Source organism: Trachinotus anak, unplaced genomic scaffold (assembly GCF_046630095.1).
Source record: "Trachinotus anak isolate AG129_WGS33_773 ecotype Australia unplaced genomic scaffold, CSIRO_AGI_Tana_v1 ptg000012l, whole genome shotgun sequence".
Lineage (NCBI taxonomy): Eukaryota > Metazoa > Chordata > Actinopteri > Carangiformes > Carangidae > Trachinotus > Trachinotus anak.
The window spans coordinates 14011668-14030965 of record NW_027273863.1 but is presented as its reverse complement, the minus strand read 5'-3'; the positions used below and the strand labels follow the sequence as shown (position 1 = coordinate 14030965).

The following is a 19298-nucleotide window of genomic DNA, read 5'->3' as shown; positions in this document are numbered from 1 at the left end:
TCACACCCTCTGTCCTTTTTCCCACCTCAAACGAACAGCTTGACCTTTAGGGAAATGCACTTGTTAGGTTTCTCACTGACAGTTAGATACGAGGATTGATACCACTCTCATGTCTGTACAATAAATATGAGGATACAATCAGTTAGCTTAGCTTAGCATAAAGACTGGAAACACAGGGAAACAGCTAGCCTGGCTCTGTCCAAAGGTAAGAAAATCGACCTAGCACCTCTAAAGCTCACTAATGAACATTTTATATCTGGTTTGTGTATTGATTTGTGAGCTTTAGAGGTGTTGGTAAGCAGATTTATCTACGTTTGGATAGCTGTTTTCCCTAGCTTATGGTCTTTGTGCTAAGCTAAGCTAACTGGCTCCTGGCTCCAGCTTTACATTTAATAGAGACATATGACAGTGCTGTCAATTTTCTCTTCTAACTCTCCTCCAGAGAGCAAATAAGTTTATTTTCCCAAAACGTTAAACTATTCCTTTCAAAATCCCCCCAAATTATTAAACATGCATCTAGCAAGGCCACATTTCAACATGTTAAACTGTAATTACATCCAAGAAGAAGTCAAAAATCTTGCCCATGTGCCCCTAAACTTGTATTTAAAATTGGCTTGGTGTCTTGTGTCACAATGTTAATGTAGTTTTGGGATATTTAGGTAAAGACCTTGTACAAATTGAGTCACTTTCACCCACATCCCAGGGAGCTATTTTTAGCTTTTCCATCCTAACCACCCAGAAATCAAGCATGCACATACAGTGTGACAAGCACACCCATTAATGACCCCGCAGCCCCTCTCTTCCTGTCAGGCGTCTGGTGTACCCTGCACTCGTCACCCTGCTCGTCTCCACACTCACGTTCCCTCCGGGCTTCGGGCAGTTCATGGCTGGACAGGTGAGAATGTACTTTCACACTCTTCTGACAGTATGAAAGCATGTCTCTATTGTTGCTAAATGATTGATGATAATTTTTAATGAAGTGAGAGCTGGTGTCAGGTTGTGGGTCATTTTTTGTTCCTCACCAGTAGCATGAGCCATCAAATGCTGTCATGTTTTCTAATGGGTTACTGTTAAGACAATGTTCTCTGCAGAGTTACAGCCAAAGAGCGTGCGAAGATCTTGGAGCTTAAAATATTTTAGCAAAATCTAAATCAAATATTTTTTCTTTATATTTTTTAACAAATGCAACCAGCATTAAACTGATATTTGTTGTCATATTGTCAGTATTGTTTTATATTTAGGTTTTTCTACCCAAGCTTCTCAAATTGGTGAACATTAACTGCTAAATGCGAAACCTGCTGGATGCAGCGTGACAGTATCTGTGCAAAAATAAAACCAAGACAGAAGCCTCTGGTTCACAATGAGTGGATATAAACACATTGTGCTGTGCTGCCACTGGAAAACTAATGTCAAAAAAAGTGAAATGTCTTTTGAACTCTTGTAGGCACAGAGCACACAGTGTTTTGAGTCAAAGTTGCCCTTGGACCTGCTGCACTGCAAAGTCATCCTGCATAACAAGCCATTTAGTTTCATTTTGAGTCTCTCAGACTCTCATAACAAGAAGAAAATCTTCTAGTGGGTTGAGAGATTTTTTTAGAGCCGTTTTCCTTCTTTTCAGATCGTGATCCTCATTCATGGAAAGTTCCTGAAACAATAAAACAGATTACTGCACTGGTATCAGGAAAGTTACTCTTGTTGTTTCTAGAAAATATTTGAAACAAGACGAGCCGTACTGGAAGCAGGTGAAATGATCTCACCCTAATAGGAGACTTTTAATCATGCGAGTTGTAGATCATATCAACAGTACTAAACAGTGTTTGAATCAGGTGTAAAAGTGTCCAGATTTCAGTCTCAGGAAGCTGCTGACCTTGTGTGGACAATGGCTCCTCCTAAACAGGTCAGTCAGGTATGAGGATGTAAGAAACACATTCAAGAAGCTTTTCCCTTGTCTTAACCTGTCAGCTGACACAACATGAGTCTCTGGTCGCGCTGTTCGACAACCGCACGTGGTGCCGTCAGGGTGTGGCGGAGGAGTTCGACTACATCAGCCACCACCACGCCTGGAAACACCCGCAAGTCAACGTCTTCATCACACTCATCCTCTTCATCATCATGAAGGTAGGCCTTGGGCACATGTAGCATCTGATGATGAGGATTTGATGTTTATGATTTCTCAAACGAATTCGTCTCTCCTTTTTTCAGTTCTGGATGTCTGCTGTGGCCACCACCATGCCTGTTCCGTGTGGGGCCTTCATGCCAGTTTTCCTTATTGGTGAATAAAATCTGCTTTTCTACTGGTTTCCCCTGCAGCTCTAAGAACACCTTAAAATGACTTCTCGTCGTATCTGTGTGTGATGGACAGGTGCGGCATTTGGCAGACTCGTTGGAGAGATCATGGCAGCCATGTTTCCCGATGGCATACATGCTGACGGCAGTGTGTATCCCATAGTTCCTGGAGGTTATGCTGTAGTTGGTGAGTTGCTCTAAATCTTTTCTTTTCCCCCATACACTGTGCCTTAATTCAATATTTCATATCTAATTTGCCTTGATAACAATTTTCTGACCATTTTTGACTCCTCCTCTCTCCTACATGATTGATATCACTGCCGCTGCAAAGCTGCAGCCATTTTTATCACTTCATACCAGCTTATAGAATGTGACTGATGAAAATTGATTCCACTTAAGTTGAACATTACATTTTGGACCGAAGTAAAAGAGAAAATCGTTCAATACCAAATTGCCACGGTCGTGACTCACTGGTTTGTGTGACAGGATGCCGTTAAATGTTATGAATTAGAACGACATCCTGCGGAAAATCCTGTTTGGATTTTCAGTCTTGCACCAAACTCCTCTCTGATTAATCGTGCACAATTATTTTCACTGCATAATGTACAGTCTAATTTTCAATTCCTGGGGAAAAGATGATTGATCACACACTAAATCCTCCTCCGTTAACTGTATGTGAATGGCTGTAGGGAGGCGAGACACAAAAAATGATTTCTCTTTGATCCACTTCCCTCCTACACAGGTGCTGCAGCATTGTCTGGAGCAGTCACCCACACTGTATCCACAGCGGTCATAGTGTTTGAGCTGACCGGTCAGATCTCCCATATCCTGCCTGTGATGATCGCTGTCATCCTGGCCAACGCCGTGGCCCAGGCACTGCAACCATCTCTGTACGACTCCATCATCCGCATCAAGAAACTTCCTTATCTGCCTGAGCTGGGCATGGGACATCACGAGTGAGTCAATGTGTCCAGTTTCTGTCTCTGCTGGTTCTACCCACCTCTTTGTTTCTTTATTCTTTTCCCAGTGATTCTGTGCCCTCATTTGTTCTTTCCTCTTCTTCATCTTCTTCCTCCCTGTCTTGCATTTCATTTCCTCCCCTCTCTTGTTTCCACTTCTCCCTGCTACCCCTTCTCATCACTTGACCCCTGTCTTCTTCCCTCCTCCATGTTTCAGGAAGTATAATATCCGTGTGGAGGACATCATGGTCAGGGATGTGCGCTTCATCACTCTTAACTCATCCTATCGGGACCTGCAGGAGATGCTGTTGACTGGTCAGCTCAAAACACTGGCCCTGGTTGAATCCAGAGGTAAGTGTATACACAGTGTATGTATTGTGTGCTTTTTTTATGATCAGGATGGTTTAAAGAGAAATCTTAATGCCCCTACATAGAGTTCTTTTTAAACAACAGTGTAGAAGAGATGCTCAAAACCCGGTCTCGGTTATCTGAGTTTGGTGTGGACTCGACTACCCTGCACCTGAGGCCTGACCTCAATCCCATTCCACTTGAGATGGAGAGGAATGAGCCGGGCCTTATCACCTAACATCAGTGTCGGACCTCATTAATGTTCTTGTGGCTGAATGGAAGCAAATCCCTACAGCCAGGTCCATAAATGTCGTGGAAGAAGAAGAGGAGAGCAGAGGCCGTTACAGCAGCGTGTTCATGTGGTTTTGGAACAAGATGAAAACAATTACACAATATAGCTGTGTTCAACTTATATTGGAGCTATTCTTAAAATTTCAGGATATAGGACTGATTATCAAACCTTAATACTGAAATGTGTATTTCAAACTGTCACGTTATGATAGCTGGCTCTGAATTTTATTTTATTTTACGACTGAGAAGTTTGTCCTCTATCGTTAAATGAAAAAATGGTTTTATAACTTTTAGATATTTAGATTTCATATTTTAAAAAGTACATTTTTACATTGTAATCTTAATCACTTTGATCATTTTATTTCCACTTTGTCAGTTTCACTTGCTTTTTCTTGTATTATCTTTGTCAACTTGTATCCTGAACAAATTTTCTATCATTCTCTCTTTCTTTCTTTCTCCCTCAGACTCCATGATCCTGCTTGGCTCCATAGAGCGACTGCAGCTCCAGTCTCTGCTCGCTCTTCAGCTGGGACGTCAGCGCCGGCTGGAGTACCTCCGCCAGCTGGCCCAGGACAACGGCACCCACGATCACCTGCCCAGCATGACCACAGACAGCACCCCCAGCTCACCCTGCGCCCACACCCACATCAATGCCTCGACCAGCGCTCGCCAAGGGGTCCGCTTCCTGGTGAGCACCCAACAGGTGTGAGGCGTCCGGGGGCGCCAGGGCTGGGCTGGGGCGAGTCTGGCTTGGGTTGGGTTGTAGCGATAGACTAAAAGTGGATCAGACACAGCATGTGTGGAGCATGTAGCAGTAGGTAAAGGCACAGATGGAGTTTTTGGACAGCTGTTGTGGTAAGTGTTTACAAACTGTATAAATGTCCTTATTTCTACTTCCACATTAACACATGTCTTCTGTCTCTCTGTCGTCTGTGCCCTTACCTGTGCTGTCCTGTTTGTTTATGTGCATGTGCTCGTATTTGTCTTTTCTGTGTTTTCTCTGTGTGTGTGTGTGTGTGTGCGTGCGTGTGCGTGTGCGTGTGCGTGTGTGCATGTGCACGTGTGTCTGGCTTCTTCTGTTAATATATTTTCCATGTAGATCTCTACAGAGGAGTCTTCTTCCTTCAGCCCTGTGGTTTCCAATGTTCAGCTTCCACTGAAATCTGCCTTGAAAACTGTGTCTGCCATCAGCGACACAGAGACGCCAAATAGTATGTACTTCACACACAGTAGGACACTCAGAGGAGCACTGATGTGGGATACAGAGAGCAAACTGATTTTTAAAAAAGGGCCAGAATTCAAAGCCAAACTTAATAAAAACTGATTGTCGTTTTCTCTCCGAGGCTCTCAAACCCTCTCCTGTGCTGATCAAGACAAGGAGCTGCTGGAGGTGAGCACAAGAGCGAGAAACAGAGGAGGATATACAAAATGCATGGGTGCAAGTGTGCTGTAAGAGTGTGACACGTATTGTATGCGAGGGTGTGTGTGCTCTCTCTGAGTCCACGCATATGCCAGCCTCCTCCTCCTCCTCCTCCTGCTGACAGGCAGGATCCACCCACAGGCAGCAGGATTTTCCTGTGAGATCTCATGCTGTGGTCGTAGCTTTTTAGTTTTAAACCCTGTGTGAGTCATTGCCCCCTCACTACACAACACATCCACTGCCAGTCAAACGTTTTTGAACATCCTACATTTTCGCATTTCTAGTTCAATCTAATGCACTGGTGGGTCAGTTACTGTAAACATTGAGTGCAGCCAAACATTCAAACCCACAGAAGTTTTTTTTTTAAATTCTAGTGGAGATCAAAGTCTCAAAAGATACTAAATATGTCAGGCTGGGTTCAATTGTATAAAATGTATAAAGTGATGAACAGATCTAGGATATGTTGTATGTGCAGTCACAAAAAACTTTGATTCTTGGGTTTGAGTGTTTCACTTAGTTCAAACAGTATAGTACAGTATCAAATATAGTACAGTAGTTTTGTCTTTAGAGGCTGAAACTATTTAAGTAGAACTGAAATGATTAGTTGATTTATCAGTCAGTCCATTGACAGAAAATTAATTGCTATTACTTTGATAATCAATGAAGTCCATGTAATGTATGAAGCAAAAAGGCTTCTCAAATATTAGGAATTTCTACTTGAAAACAAGTTTTTACACAGTTGGTTGAACAAAACAAGTAATTTGAATATGTCACTTAAGGCTCTTTGAAAGTTTAATTGACAATATTTTCTATAATTAACACAAACAGCATGTTCGTTGTTACTTTTTGTTGTGCAAATAAAAAGTTAAACTTATCACAAAAGACACAAGTCTCTCCTGATGAATAGGTTCTTTTTCCACAGCAGACATTTTAACTTGTGAGAGCTCTGCTGTTAATGATAACGTCTGTTCTATTCATGTGTCCCAGTAAGTCATGACTGTGTGACAGTGAGGCAGCATGAGTAACACCAGGACCCTGAAACTGAAGCAGCTAAATGGAATTCAGCCATTTTTAATTTTATTACTTACATCTGTGCTTTTCCTTTTATGACATGTTGAAAAGTCTTCACTGATAAAGGCCTAGAAACAGGTTTAAGAAATATAAACCTGGCTGTTGTGTATTTAAAACACATTGGGTTTATTAGTCCTATTACAAAATCGCATTCAGGTTATTAGTTTGTTAAAAACTGTCTAATACAAATGGATGGAAATCTTATATCCAATCAAAATACACAAATCTTAAATATTAGTCTAAATACTTTTTAGATATTCTTAAGGGGACATTTAAGGTGAAACATAAGGGCTCAAACTACTTAACAAAAATGCTTAAATATATGGTGTTTAAAACCCTTTATTCTGGCGGTGTATCTGTCATCCAATGTTGTATTAACATTGGGTTTCTTGTGCAGATTTTGTGCTCTCACCTTCACCCGTGGTGTAGTAATTATACCCTTTCAGCAACATTGTGCTCACATCACAGAGACTTCTCCCGGTAGAAGTCAGACTGGGATGTAATGTTGCAGTGACGCCATGTTAAAGGGGTAAAACTGTCCACTTTCACTGATGCTGTGTTAATGTTGTGCTGTGTTGATGCCTTCTCTCCCCGGCTGGAAGAGCCCGGCTGGGCCGGCTCCTCCTGAAAAAAGAAAGCCCAAGCCCAAACGAGTGAGGATCTCCATGGCGGTAAGATTGTCTGCCGCCTAGAGACTGTTGCTTAGTAACCGTTGCCTTGCAACACACACGTAGTGAGCGCTGGACCGAAATATTTGTGGTGCACCAACCTAAGCATTAGAGCGGCTTTGCAGAGAGAGCAAGAGAAAGTGTGTGTGTGAGAGAGAGGTGGGAAATTCTGTTAACTGGTAGAAGTTTAATTGTTCGTGTTTAACCAAATGTTTCATCAGCTTTCACTCAAAATGTTGTTAATGCTTGTTTTGTCCAGTTTTAAATTGGTTTTGTGTTTTATTTCCAGATGGTTAATTCTTAAAGTTATTGGTGGTGTCAGTATCATTTTCTGGGCACTTGGTGCACTGTTTGATCAATAAAGCAACCTCAGTTCAGTTTCAACCTTATTTGTCCCCGGGGGGCAACTGGTTTTGCAGCAAGACATGAGACGTTACATCACCTAAACCTTAGAAACTTTGGTAAACATATGGTATAAAGGTTTCATTGGTTTATAGTTGTGTATTTTACAAATTGTACAAACATAAACAGATCATCCCCTCAGATTGCTCCCAGTGTAATGTGTGATGTGTTTACTGTACATAATGGTGTGTAGTTCTGGTGTGCAGTCTCACTATGTGTATTTGTTGGCACAATGTACATCTTAACCATTTTGTTTTCTTTTAGGACTCTACTGAAGTGGAAGATTGCATGACTCCATCAGAGGTGAGACCTACACAAATAAAAAAAATGGAGTTTTCCAAGTCACAGTTTAGAAGTTTTCTGTGTCTCGTCATCCTTCTCGTCTCAGGTAGCAGAGTGGGAGGAGCAGCAGCTCGATGAACCGGTGGATTTCAAGAACTGCAAGATTGATCCCGCTCCCTTCCAGCTGGTGGAGCAAACGTCTCTGCATAAGGTGAAATATCTGAAAAAAAGCCCTGAACACACTGTGAAAACAAATCCACCTTTTCACCATAGCAGGTCATTTTTCCCATCATGAAATGTGAATCTTTAACAGTAAATGCCCAGAAAAATGAGATAAGCATTGGTTATATTTTTTTTTTTCAAATGAATGTGTCCACCACATGCCATGTTTCTGGTGTATTTCCTCACTGTGGGTTCAGTGCTTTGATTAATGCTGGGATCAGACTAAACTGTATCACTGCTGTAAGACCCCAAACTGGACAGACGTGAGGTGTTGGGAACAAAACTTTTCTGGCCTATTTTGACGACTCTCACAATGTTTTCCTTCACACTGACCCAGAGGAAAACACAGCAGTCTTTTTTTCTTTATTCAAAGCTGTAAACACAGCAAAGTGAGGGAGGGGTGATGATTTGTTTCATTCCAGTGAACCTGAGCCATTTGGCTTTCACCTCTGAGTCGGGAGTGTACAACATCAACCTCTGCACACCCACACACTCCCCCTCTTTCTACCAGCTGGGAAGGGAAAAGACAGAGCCCATCCTCACTGCTGAATGACTGTGAATGGATTCAGGTTCACTTTTATTCATAAAACTGTGATGACATATGTACACCTTGTTTTTTTTTTTTTTTTGGCGCCAGGTTCTCCTTTGTAATCACCTCTGCACGTCACACAAATCATAAAATACAGCAAGCTATAACTGGGTAGTGTCCAAGGTGTAGTCTGCCATGTCCCATTAGAGCAAGAATTTATGACTCTAGGACGGCCTAGTCTGACACAGTGACCCTGTTGAGAGGCAGAAACATCATGCAGTCTGGTCCCAGTATTACAGTTTACACTCTGATCCTAAATTCAGATGAACCCCCTGAGTCTGTATCCAGGCCGTGACCCACCTCTCCTCCTCAACAGACTCACACTATCTTCTCTCTGCTGGGTCTGGATCACGCCTATGTGACGAGCATGGGGCGTCTGGTTGGAGTGGTCTCCCTCAAAGAGGTGCGTTTCATTCGGTTGCTGAGGCCTGATAGACGATGTTTTCTGTACGTGATCATTAAAGCTCACCCTCTCTCTCCCTATTCCCTCCCTTTACCTCCTGTTATTCTTCCACTGGCTGTGCTTTCTTTCTTTTTCCATGCTGCCTATTGGCTCTCCAGTTGCGTAAGGCCATCGAGGGCTCAGTGACGGTGACTGGAGTGAAAGTGCGCCCTCCGCTGGCCAGTTTCCGGGACAGTGGGAACACCACAAACGTTTCCGAGGTAACTGAACTACACAAGCTGTGCATCCGCCACAGGGGGCTCTCGTTGCCACGGGAACCCAACCCTCCTGATGTGGAGGACCAGCCTGATCTCCCATACAAAGAGATCCCCATCAACTTCTCGGACCAAACCAATTTGCAGTTTGAAACCAGCCCCGGCGACATCACAAATGAGTCGTCGGAGTTGGTGCTTCAGGAGAGCCCCTCGTTCACCGAGGACCAATCCGAGTTTACTTTTGACTGCAGCCCCTCCCACACTGAGGAATCAGAGCTGGCCTGTGACTATGACCCCCCGACTCAAACCCCAGAGCCAGACGACACAGAGCAAGAACAGGGCAGTCCATCTCTGAACAAGGACCAATCAGAACCTGAGGGAGAGGGTAGCCCCGCCCACACTGAGGATCAATCAGAATGATCAGATCCATACTGTCGCCTCATGAATATTGACGTTTCTTACATTTGTAGAGGTCACACTCACCTCCAAGTCCAGCCTAGATACCTGAGTTTCTAACGTTGTTGTGGTGTGAGTGAGCGAGTGAGAGTGAGCAAGAGCAGATGTGACGTTTAGTATTCTACTGTGCAGATGCCTGTTTAAAGGATAAACCTGGTTTTATTCTATATGTTTCTATTACCGTCAACAAATCCTGTGAAAAGACCAAAAGAAACAATGGCTTTGTCTGTCTTCTAACACTTCCTGACAGACCTGTCCTGTCCCTGACTCTCAGCCCAAAGCTCATTCATTCCTATTGAAGACATTAATATTTTAACAGGAACTCCACTGATTTCACACATCATGATGTCACCTGAGTTGGCGCTGGCTAAGTCTGCAGAAAACTAGTGACGTTACAGGACGGGGAGGCTTCAAAGTGTGTGTCAAGTAGAACTGAGATTGTCTGGTGAAGCGTGTATCGGCACGTTCATCATTTTAGACGTATGACGTTACTGATGACGTGTGAGGCCTTCCTATGTGTCAGCATCACTGCTTTTGGTGGTTATAATTATGGTGGAGATGCATTGTGGGTAATGTAGGTGGCTGGTTCTCTATTTCTGTTAAACTATCCATCATGAGTTTGACAAGCTGTTTTCTTTTAAAAACAAATAAGAAAAACGTGGCTCAACTGATGTAGACAGTTTATTCCTGACCTTGAAAACAGCAGATAGTAAAACAGTCACATCACATGGTCCATGTAATGGGTGTTTTGGAGCTTTTGAACATATCACATGATCATCATTAGCAGTTAAAGTTTGCTTAGTTGAAATGTTTGCTTGAGTTGAAACTAGGTTTAGTCGTATATTTACTGGGGATTAATACACGGCTCCTCCTCCAATGAGTGTTCACAGGACGAGGACTTTTTATGTTGGGATTTGCCCAAATTCATAACGGCAAAGGAGCATCACCCAGTGTAATGACATGACTCACATGACTCAAAAATGTTGTCCTAAAGTAGGTGGACGGTGTTTTTTTAGCAAACTTAACTCAAATAAGTAACATTTGCTGAAAAAAAAGAAGAAAAAAAAGAAATTGTAAGGGACTGTTTTGAAATGTATTGTAGTGAGTTTTTACAGCAGCAGGACAGTGTTTGTGGGATTTGACTGAAAAATAAACACTAGTGCACGTTTACTGTAATGAAGCGTCATGCCAACCAGGCAACAACATGTTCTGTTGTGTTTTTAACTGTTTCTGGAACAAGAGTGGAGTTCTATGGTGCGGTGGAATAAACTATATCAGGCTTTGGTTACACAGAAAAATACCAGTTTGATTTGATGACAATAACAGATACAGAATATTGCCAGCTTTATCTTATTAGTGTGTGTGTGTGTGTGTGTGTGTGTGTGTGTGTGTGTGTGTGTGTGTGTGTGTGTGTGTGTGTGTGTGTGTGTTTGAGAGACACATCCCTTGCCATGCAGAAATTGGGTTCAGATTCTTACGCATCATAAACAAACATGACTTCAAACATTTTAAGGAGAGAAAAACAAGTCACATGCAAATAATGGAGGGTGATAAATAAAAGGGGCAAATAATAGAGACGAAAGCACAGCAGAACAAAGGTGTGGAAAATTATTCTAATGAGCACATGATGGTATGAATTTAAACAACTACCTATTCATTAACACATCAGAGGGTTGTTGAATCGTTGGCTGATAATATTAAGATATACTGGTGTTGGTTATATGTGGCTATAGAGTGAGAATGCACTAAAAGGTGATTTTATGGCAACAATATCATCATTAGTTTGTCCAGACTCCCTTGTTTACAACACTGTGCGGGCTCTGCAGAGTTACATACCACAGCTTTTATTGGTATCAACATCAGCCCCAAAAATCCACACTCAGCTGGGATCTACTCACACGATGACAAAGGCAGCTTCCAAAGGTCCACCAAGTTTAGTACAGGGCTCCAAATAATGGTGAAGCACATTGTAATTACCATGAATATAATTTACTGCACATGTAGCCTTGTTTGGCTTTTTAGAGGCTGATTCAATAAGGGCAATGTAGACTGTCAGTCTCGTCACTTGAACTGCCTCTGCATCTTCTGCTATGTGAATTTACTGTGTTTAACGTGTTTCCAGCATGATAAAGGAACAACACTTGAGCTCCAAGTGACAGGAAGATACTGGCTGTTGTACAGAGCACACAACACACACACACACACACTTATACACGCACATGTACTGTATGCGGCCTGTAGATATTTACACCTTGATATGTTACACATATCTTTATGACAGAGTACATTTAATCCAGCCTGGCCTCTAATACAATGTTGAGAGATGTAACTACTGTATGAAGCACAGTGATAACCCACAAGTCCAAAAACTGTTGTAGAGCAAAGTGTGTGTGTGTGAGTCCTTGTTAACGACCTTCAAATGGGTGTAAGTATTTTAGCTTCATGCAACGATTTTGAGCCATATTTCAATCTTATGTGATATCACAGCAGCGCACAAGTTCGCGCGTATTTTTGTCTGTGTAAACATTTGTGCAACAATTTATTAACGTCTCAACTTTTTGTTTGCATATAGAATGTGTAGTAGTGCTCGCCATATAAGATAACATATAAGGAGTTAAACGTAGAGTGTATAAGCTAATTTGCAGCGTATCTAGTTAAGCAATAAGTCTGTAGTATCTCCCTTTATATGGCACTGGCCTGTATATGCTTTGTACATATGAAAATACACGGATGAGATCTATGTACACGCTCTGTACATAGGAGAATTATGCATTTGAAATCCAACAGCCATTGTTATTTTTCAGAGAACATGAAATTGTTTTTGTACATGAGTGAATGATTAAATTGAAAGAAAAACACCTTTAAAAGATGAGAAATTGTGTTTCTTCCTCATGTGTTTACTTTGTGTTCATGGGGAGAAAAAAAAAGGGGCGAAGACTTTTCTTTCAAAAAAAATCATATTTATATATGTAGAACACTCAGACATTCAGTATCAAACATAGCCCGACCCCACATGACACAGCATGACCCAGAATAAAACAACACTACAAAATATCCATAGAAAACCAATGCAACACATGACTCTTCACAAAAAATGTACAAAACTCAGTTTGAACAACAGCTTTACATTCTGGTTGAACTCTCCAATATATATATATATATATATATATATATATATATATATATATTGTTTACAGCAGCGATAAACCGTGGAGGGAGATCAGTACATGAAAGGCCTGGAGGATGAGACAGAAGGCAGCGAGTGTAGGAGACATGATCAGAGGAAGGACAGCAGAGGAGGAGGAGGAGGAGGAGGAGGAGGAGGAGGAGGAGGAGGAGGTGGTGGTGGTGGTGGTGGTGGTGGAGAGAGGTTTACAGTGAAAGCAGAATAGATTATGTCATATCCAGAATCAGCACGGACTCAAAGAGACATACAGATGGACAACACATCACATCAAATACTCTTTCTCCTCCTTCTTCTCCTCTGCTTCATCCCTCTCCTCCTCCTCGTCGAATGAGGCCACTCCAGAAGAAGCCCGGTCAGAGAAGAAGCTCCTCGGGCTGCAGTGCCACACCCGGACGTCATGAAACACGCTGCCTTCCTCCTCCTCGTCCTCCTCATCCTCCTCTCCGGGGGACTCGGAGTGGGAGGTGGAGTAGCAGGAGTCGAACCTGCTGCTCCTGCCCCGAGGCCTCCACTCAGGCTTGTGGTGGACGCACACCTCACTGTGCTGCTCCCGCAAAGGAGCCGCCTGCTCCTCATGACCACCCAGCCCCTCCCCCTCCTCCTCCTCCTCATCCTCCTCCAGGAATGGACTCATACAGTCGCTGGGTGAAGTAGGTGAGTTGGTCTGGGATGAATGTGGGTCGTTGTGAGATTCAGGCCTACCACAGAGCAGGCTGCTGCTACTGCTGGAGCCCAGGGGACTGTCGGAGGGCGGCGCCTCACTGCTATCCACCTCAGGCTGGCATGGCGCTCCGGTGATGGGACTGGACGTGGCGGCGTCTGAGGGAGGAGCAAAGAGTCAGAACACCTGGGGATGGGTGGATTATTGGGGGAGGGGGTGGGGAGATGAGGCGCTTTGTCAGTGATGACAAACAAAATTAAAATGACGAGTGAAATGAAATGAGATGAAATGAACAAAATGGAGGAGTCTGTGGATACCTGAGCTCTGGCTGGAGAAGGTGTGAGTCTGTCCGTTGTTGTGGGCGTCTTCGTCGTTGGAGTCTTCCTCCTCATCCTCGTCATCGATAGACGCCCAGGCACGCAGTTTAGCCTCAGCGATGGCAAACTGCTCAGCCACTCCTGACAGGAACACAGGTGTTCATGTGTTAATGTTTCAGCCTGATCTTACATCTTCTCTGTTCAATGTGTTAATGACTTCTCGTGTAAACATCACAGAAACACGGTTAATGGCTTGAATCGAAGAAGACACTTGTACCATTAACTGTATACACATGAATTACTTAATTTTTTTATCTACATGATAATTCACTATGAAATACACTATTTTTATTTCTTGAAAAAAAAAAGCCCGCATTTTTTTGTTTTACAGTAAACCTACTACAATATGGATAAAACTCTTTTTATTTACATTTCCTGGTTCCCACGCTTCTTGTCAATAAGTCAGCCAAAAGTTCAGGTTGACACATAAAAGTTCTCAGGTTTTACAAGGCACTTGATAAGCTCAGTAACTTGGTTTCCTTTCATGTGCTTTTCAATATTTCAAGAAATGTGTGTTTTTAGTTTAAAAGAAAATCACTTGGAGCAAATGACAAACATAATTATAAATGCTCATGACCACAAAATGAGGGAATTTTAATTTGGTATAGAAAATAGTTGGATAGATATCTGTGTGTCCAGTGACCTTTCTCAAATGTATTCAAACAACAACATGAAGCGGTATTTCTCATTTATGGCACACGACTTTGTTACTTGTTGTATAAATAAAACATGGCTTAATGGTTAGATACAGCAACCCTTCTTTTATTTGAACTTTCTGGCGTAAAATTTTCTAATCATTAAATCTGAAGAAATAAGCATAAATCACGTAGCAGAAATGTGTTTTTTTTCTGTTTTTGTATCCTGCTAAACTTCTCTGCCGCAGATGCCTCAGATTTGTCTCATTAAAATGGATGAAAATCACTGAATTAATGTAAAAGTGAAACTTTGGAAATCCAATTGTTGCAGTGATTTTGCCAATATATCAATACCTATATTAAACAAGGCAGAAATATTACTGCCAACCTGACTTATACCTCCTCTTTGTGGCATTTAATTTGTTTTTATATTGGAAGTTTTTACATAATATTTATGTAGCATCTATTTTCCTCCTTTATCAGTTCTGGAAATAAACTGTTACGCCAGATTGAATCAAAAATAATGATTTATAATCTCCTTGTTATTTTCTTTAAAATAGATGAATCTATAAAACATCAGGAAATTGAGAAAAATCCCCATCACAATTTCCCAGAGCACAAGAGTACATCTTTTGTCTAACCAAGAGTCCAAAATGCATAAATATTCAGGTTAAGATTATATAAAAGAGAAAAAAATACAAAATATTCACTTGTACCACTTATTCTATTCATTTTTGCTTGAAAAAGACACGTGATTAATCAATTATCAAAATGGCATACGTAAATAATTTGTCGGTTGACTGATCGTTTCAGCCTGAGTCACAAGCTTTTTTTGAAATCTAGATTTAAGGGTGATGATCAGGTTTGAGGAAAAAAAAAAAAACACAGAATCTATAATGTGCAGGATGTACACTCACTGTGTACCCTATTTCCCTCCCCCTCTCCATCACTCTCTGTCTTTGATCAAACCATGCCGATGTCACCGGCGGCAGAGAGGATGAGTCACAGCAAAACAACAGGAGCTGCTGTACCATTGGTGGGCAGTGAAGTGTTTTGGGAGAGTGTCTAATAGGCCACCATCTGCTGCCAAGACAAGCCGTCACCCAAGAGACAGCACAGAGGGCGGGGCGGACCGCTGACATACAGGAGTTTTTCGGGGATTAGGTGCCTGACAGAAGGTGGGCGCCAGCCAGGAGATGATGCTGGAGCTAAACCAAGCTAAATATAAGAGGATGCACACGCCCACACAAGCGGACAAGTGACATACAGACACCAGCGAGTTACACCGCTCTTGCGTATTTTAAAAGTGTAAAAAAACTGGATAAGGAACGTTTCTGGTAAAGGTCACAGAAATAAATACCTGCAGCAAAGCGCGCCTCCTTCTCTCCTTCAGTCAGATGGCAGTAGGAGTTGAAGTGGGTGTGGGCTGCCGGTGTGGGGCCCGCAGGTTTGGGCCAACCTTTCCACTCTATGAGGTGGGCGACCCGGCCCTGAGCCAGGGAGGTGGGCTTTGTCACATGGTCCCTCACTGCCTGCGAAATGCCTAGACACCGAGAGGAGGAGATTCAGAGTCCGAAGTTGTAACTCAAGAAATTCAAGGCATTTAATCAGAGTGGAAAAAAAAAAAAAAAGGGTTGCTACCGTTTAAGGAGGATCTGGCAAGTGCTGCAAACTCATGGATGCCGACACTTTTCCGTGAGTCTGCTGGAGATTTTCCTGACTTTGGAATCATTTCACTCTCCTCAAATTTCACCTGCAAAAAAAGACTAGATTTTTACAAAGCTCCTTATTTTGCACCAGCGCATGAAAGTAGAAAATAAGCTCTGCTTTGTCTACATTTGTGGTAGGTCTGCTCCAGCACTACCGAGTCATTTCAGCTCAAATTCAAATAAGAATCATATGGCAAACGTACTGACAGACAGCTGGAGCCTTTATCCCAAATGGACATATATACTGTTAAAAAAGGCATTTTTCCTACCTCGTCCTCCCTTATTTCTCTACTCCTGGACCTCAGCCTCATCATGGACATGCAGAGATGGTGTCACAGCGCCGCAAACCAGCACAACTAAAAGTCACAGCTTGGGTTTACCCGTTTAAACCAATGGACAGACAAGCAAACAGCTATGCCCTAAATTTACTGCGCAGATGCTAAAGCCATGGTAAGCCGGTGAAACCAGTTAAAATGTTCGGGGCTGAGGGAGGTGAGGGCAGTGGTGACGGCCTTTATGCAACTGGGCAAACATATGGCATGTCACCAGCTCTGGTAAGCAGCTCCAGCCAGGCCTGCTCACTCCAAAGCTGCTGATCCCTATTAAAAGTGATAGCGCTACCTAACTAACCCCATGTCCATAACAAAACACACATATGGCTGCATATAGCAGATCTCATGGGGCGGCTGAATCTGTGCCAGAAGAACAAGAGAGAGGCTTGAAATATGTCTCACTTTCAGGGTGAGTCTTTCAACGAGAAGGAAACTTGCTGCCTGAACACAACTGGGAGCACGTGCATGACTCGACGGATATCCTTAAGCAGATTTGCTCCCAAAGCAGCTAAGAAAGAAGACGCTCCTGACTGTGGTGAAAGGCTTATGACAAAGTCCAAAATGACAGTAAATGTGTGTCAGAGGCAAACAGGCCGGCAGGGACCTGGGAGGCAGCGATACGAAGGTGTGAACAGCTCCCACAGCTCTGCGTGACGTTCAACGCTCCTCAGAGGAGGGCTTCAGCTGCTGAAAAACACACACCTGCGAGCTTAGCAGGGGTCGCTCATGCTCAACACATGATAAACACAACACATTGAGCATGTAGGGCTCTGCACAGCTCCCTGAGCACCATGGACGCTCACCTTTTAAATAATCGTGTTGCAAGCAGGCAGACAAAACAGGAAACACTTTACTCCTCAGAGATGCAAACACTGCTACACATGTTGATTACATCAGGTCATGAGCCAGGCAGCAGCACTTGTCAACCACCTCACCTTTATGCCCCACATCCTGAGTTGTATCTAGTTGTGGCTCTCGTCACGGCCTGCATGTGTCTATGAGCTCTGCAAATTGTGTTTCTGCCCTCCAAAACGTTTTACTGTTTCATCTGAATAATGTGTAGCAACTAGACAAGCTATACAATTTGTAAAAAGAAAAGCATTATATATATGTATACACACACACACACACACACACACACACACATACGCGCGCATTTATATAAAAGAACAGTGTTGATTCCATTAATCACCTCGCAACACCTACACAGTATATATGTCAAACTATAACAATTTTGAAATCATTTATCGAGGAAGCATGACAAACATTTATTGGTTCCATCTTGTCAAATGTGAGAATTTTCAGCTTTTGCTTGTTTCAAACAACAGCAAATTAAATGTTTTGTTGTTCTGTACAGTTGATTTGAGAAAATGTAAAGATATCACCTTGGGCTCCGGGACAGGGGTGTTTTTTTCCCACTATTTAGACTAAATAATGAGCTAATGAATCATAAAATGAATCAAGAATTAAAATGAATGTAGGTTGCAGCACAGGTCTGTTTGACATTCAGTGTTTTATCATTTTTGAAGCTGCTCCCTGTGATATTTTCACTTTTTTTTTATTTTTTTTTATTTATCTCACCACTGCACCTGCACATGGTTTGGCCTCTCTGCAGCTGTTAAATGTGTGATGTTGCTCTTGAAGACTCACACCTCACCGTGCTGATTGCCAGACCTCGTCTGCAGCTGACAACTGCTGCTAATTGGCGTCCATCCTAATGGCAACTACATGCGCAGCAGAGTTTGTCCTAGTCAACTCCTTTTTTCTGAAGGTGTTTGGGTCATTTTGTCTGCCCCCTGCAAAGGCGGAGCGGTGTTAACATGATGTTTCTAAACATGTCCAACAGGAGTGATGCCTCTTCCCCTGACATCCCCGGAGTCGGTGATGTGACCTATAGGACCAACAAGTGGGATCTAGTGAAGTGTCTGCAGCCCTGAGTCTGTCTCTGACATGAATGGAGGGAGCTGCAGTGTGATCAATGTGAGGGGTTGGTTTTTTTTTCTGAAAATGGTGCATTCAAGCAGCAGAAGCGGTTGAATAACACATCACCCCGCCATTGATGGGTGCAGGCCTGTAGCCTGCAATTACGGGGAAAATAGCGCAAGACAGGCGCAGATGCAGCAGCGGGTCTCCTCGCAACCTCCTCGCAACCTCCGAGGTCCCCATCCGCATACCAATGGCCCCAGACCTGCATCGGGTAAACACTACGGAAACACCGAGAGCCCCCTGCCCTTTATGTGCACCTCCACAGCTCTAATGACCCCCCCCCCCCCTCACTGCAACTCTCCTCACCTACCTGTAAGTCGGACCGCGGCGGCTCATGATAATGCGCTTTAATTGTCTCCGATCCGATCAACAGATGCCACGGCGCGGCTCGTCCTCCTGCAGCGCAGCATCAGTGCCCCACAGTCGGCGGAGACATCCTCCGAACTCCAGCATCACGTCTCCGGCGCACACGCACCATTTGTTGCTCGGTATATGGGTTACATAGGCTGTCCAAATGTCTCCCGATGGCAAGCGTCATCAACGCAAGGCGGTGTCACATCCCATCCCACCCCCGCACCCACCCACCGCCACCCTCCTTCCCCACGCAGCCAACATCCAGATCCAGTAACCTGCCGCTTTGCTCTTGGAGAGCGCTGCAGCTTTTTTTTTATTCCAGACGCATTTCTGCCCCCTCTCATCGGCGGCTGTGTGGCGGACAGACTTGAGCAGGACGGGCGGACCGCTCCCGGGTGGAAATGTA

At 43.2% G+C, this 19298-nt stretch overlaps 2 protein-coding genes across 9 annotated transcripts in view; one reads left to right on the top strand and one right to left on the bottom strand.

Annotated features, from left to right (window-relative positions):
- clcn2a (chloride channel, voltage-sensitive 2a) overlaps positions 1–11089 on the top strand; it is a 37495-nt gene extending 26406 nt beyond the window's left edge. Inside the window, exons 12-25 of one of the 5 annotated variants that reach the window (XM_071492520.1) lie at positions 793–895; positions 1963–2118; positions 2203–2272; positions 2363–2473; positions 3029–3242; positions 3463–3596; positions 4349–4587; positions 4984–5095; positions 5228–5274; positions 6978–7046; positions 7710–7748; positions 7834–7938; positions 8855–8941; positions 9100–11089. In XM_071492520.1, the coding sequence (XP_071348621.1) occupies positions 793–895; positions 1963–2118; positions 2203–2272; positions 2363–2473; positions 3029–3242; positions 3463–3596; positions 4349–4587; positions 4984–5095; positions 5228–5274; positions 6978–7046; positions 7710–7748; positions 7834–7938; positions 8855–8941; positions 9100–9615 (2002 nt within the window). In that variant the 3' untranslated portion in view covers positions 9616–11089. The remainder of the gene's footprint in view (positions 1–792; positions 896–1962; positions 2119–2202; positions 2273–2362; positions 2474–3028; positions 3243–3462; positions 3597–4348; positions 4588–4983; positions 5096–5227; positions 5275–6977; positions 7047–7709; positions 7749–7833; positions 7939–8854; positions 8942–9099) is intronic. The other 4 variants (XM_071492523.1, XM_071492522.1, XM_071492521.1 and 1 more) reach the window with 4 other exon arrangements.
- Positions 10318–19016, bottom strand: fam131aa (family with sequence similarity 131 member Aa). 4 transcript variants are annotated; one of them, XM_071492532.1, is made up of 5 exons: positions 18849–19016; positions 16153–16264; positions 15872–16054; positions 13817–13957; positions 10318–13657 (listed from the first exon to the last, which is right to left on the bottom strand). In XM_071492532.1, exons 2-5 carry the CDS (start codon positions 16241–16243, stop codon positions 13101–13103), a joined length of 972 nt encoding a protein of 323 aa, XP_071348633.1. In that variant the 5' UTR covers positions 16244–16264; positions 18849–19016; the 3' UTR covers positions 10318–13100. The 4 variants fall into 4 exon arrangements, with proteins under 4 accessions (XP_071348633.1, XP_071348634.1, XP_071348635.1 ...); XM_071492533.1 differs by lacking the exon at positions 18849–19016 and adding an exon at positions 18134–18282; XM_071492534.1 differs by lacking the exon at positions 18849–19016 and adding an exon at positions 18142–18275.
- Between the last annotated feature and the right edge of the window lie 282 nt (positions 19017–19298).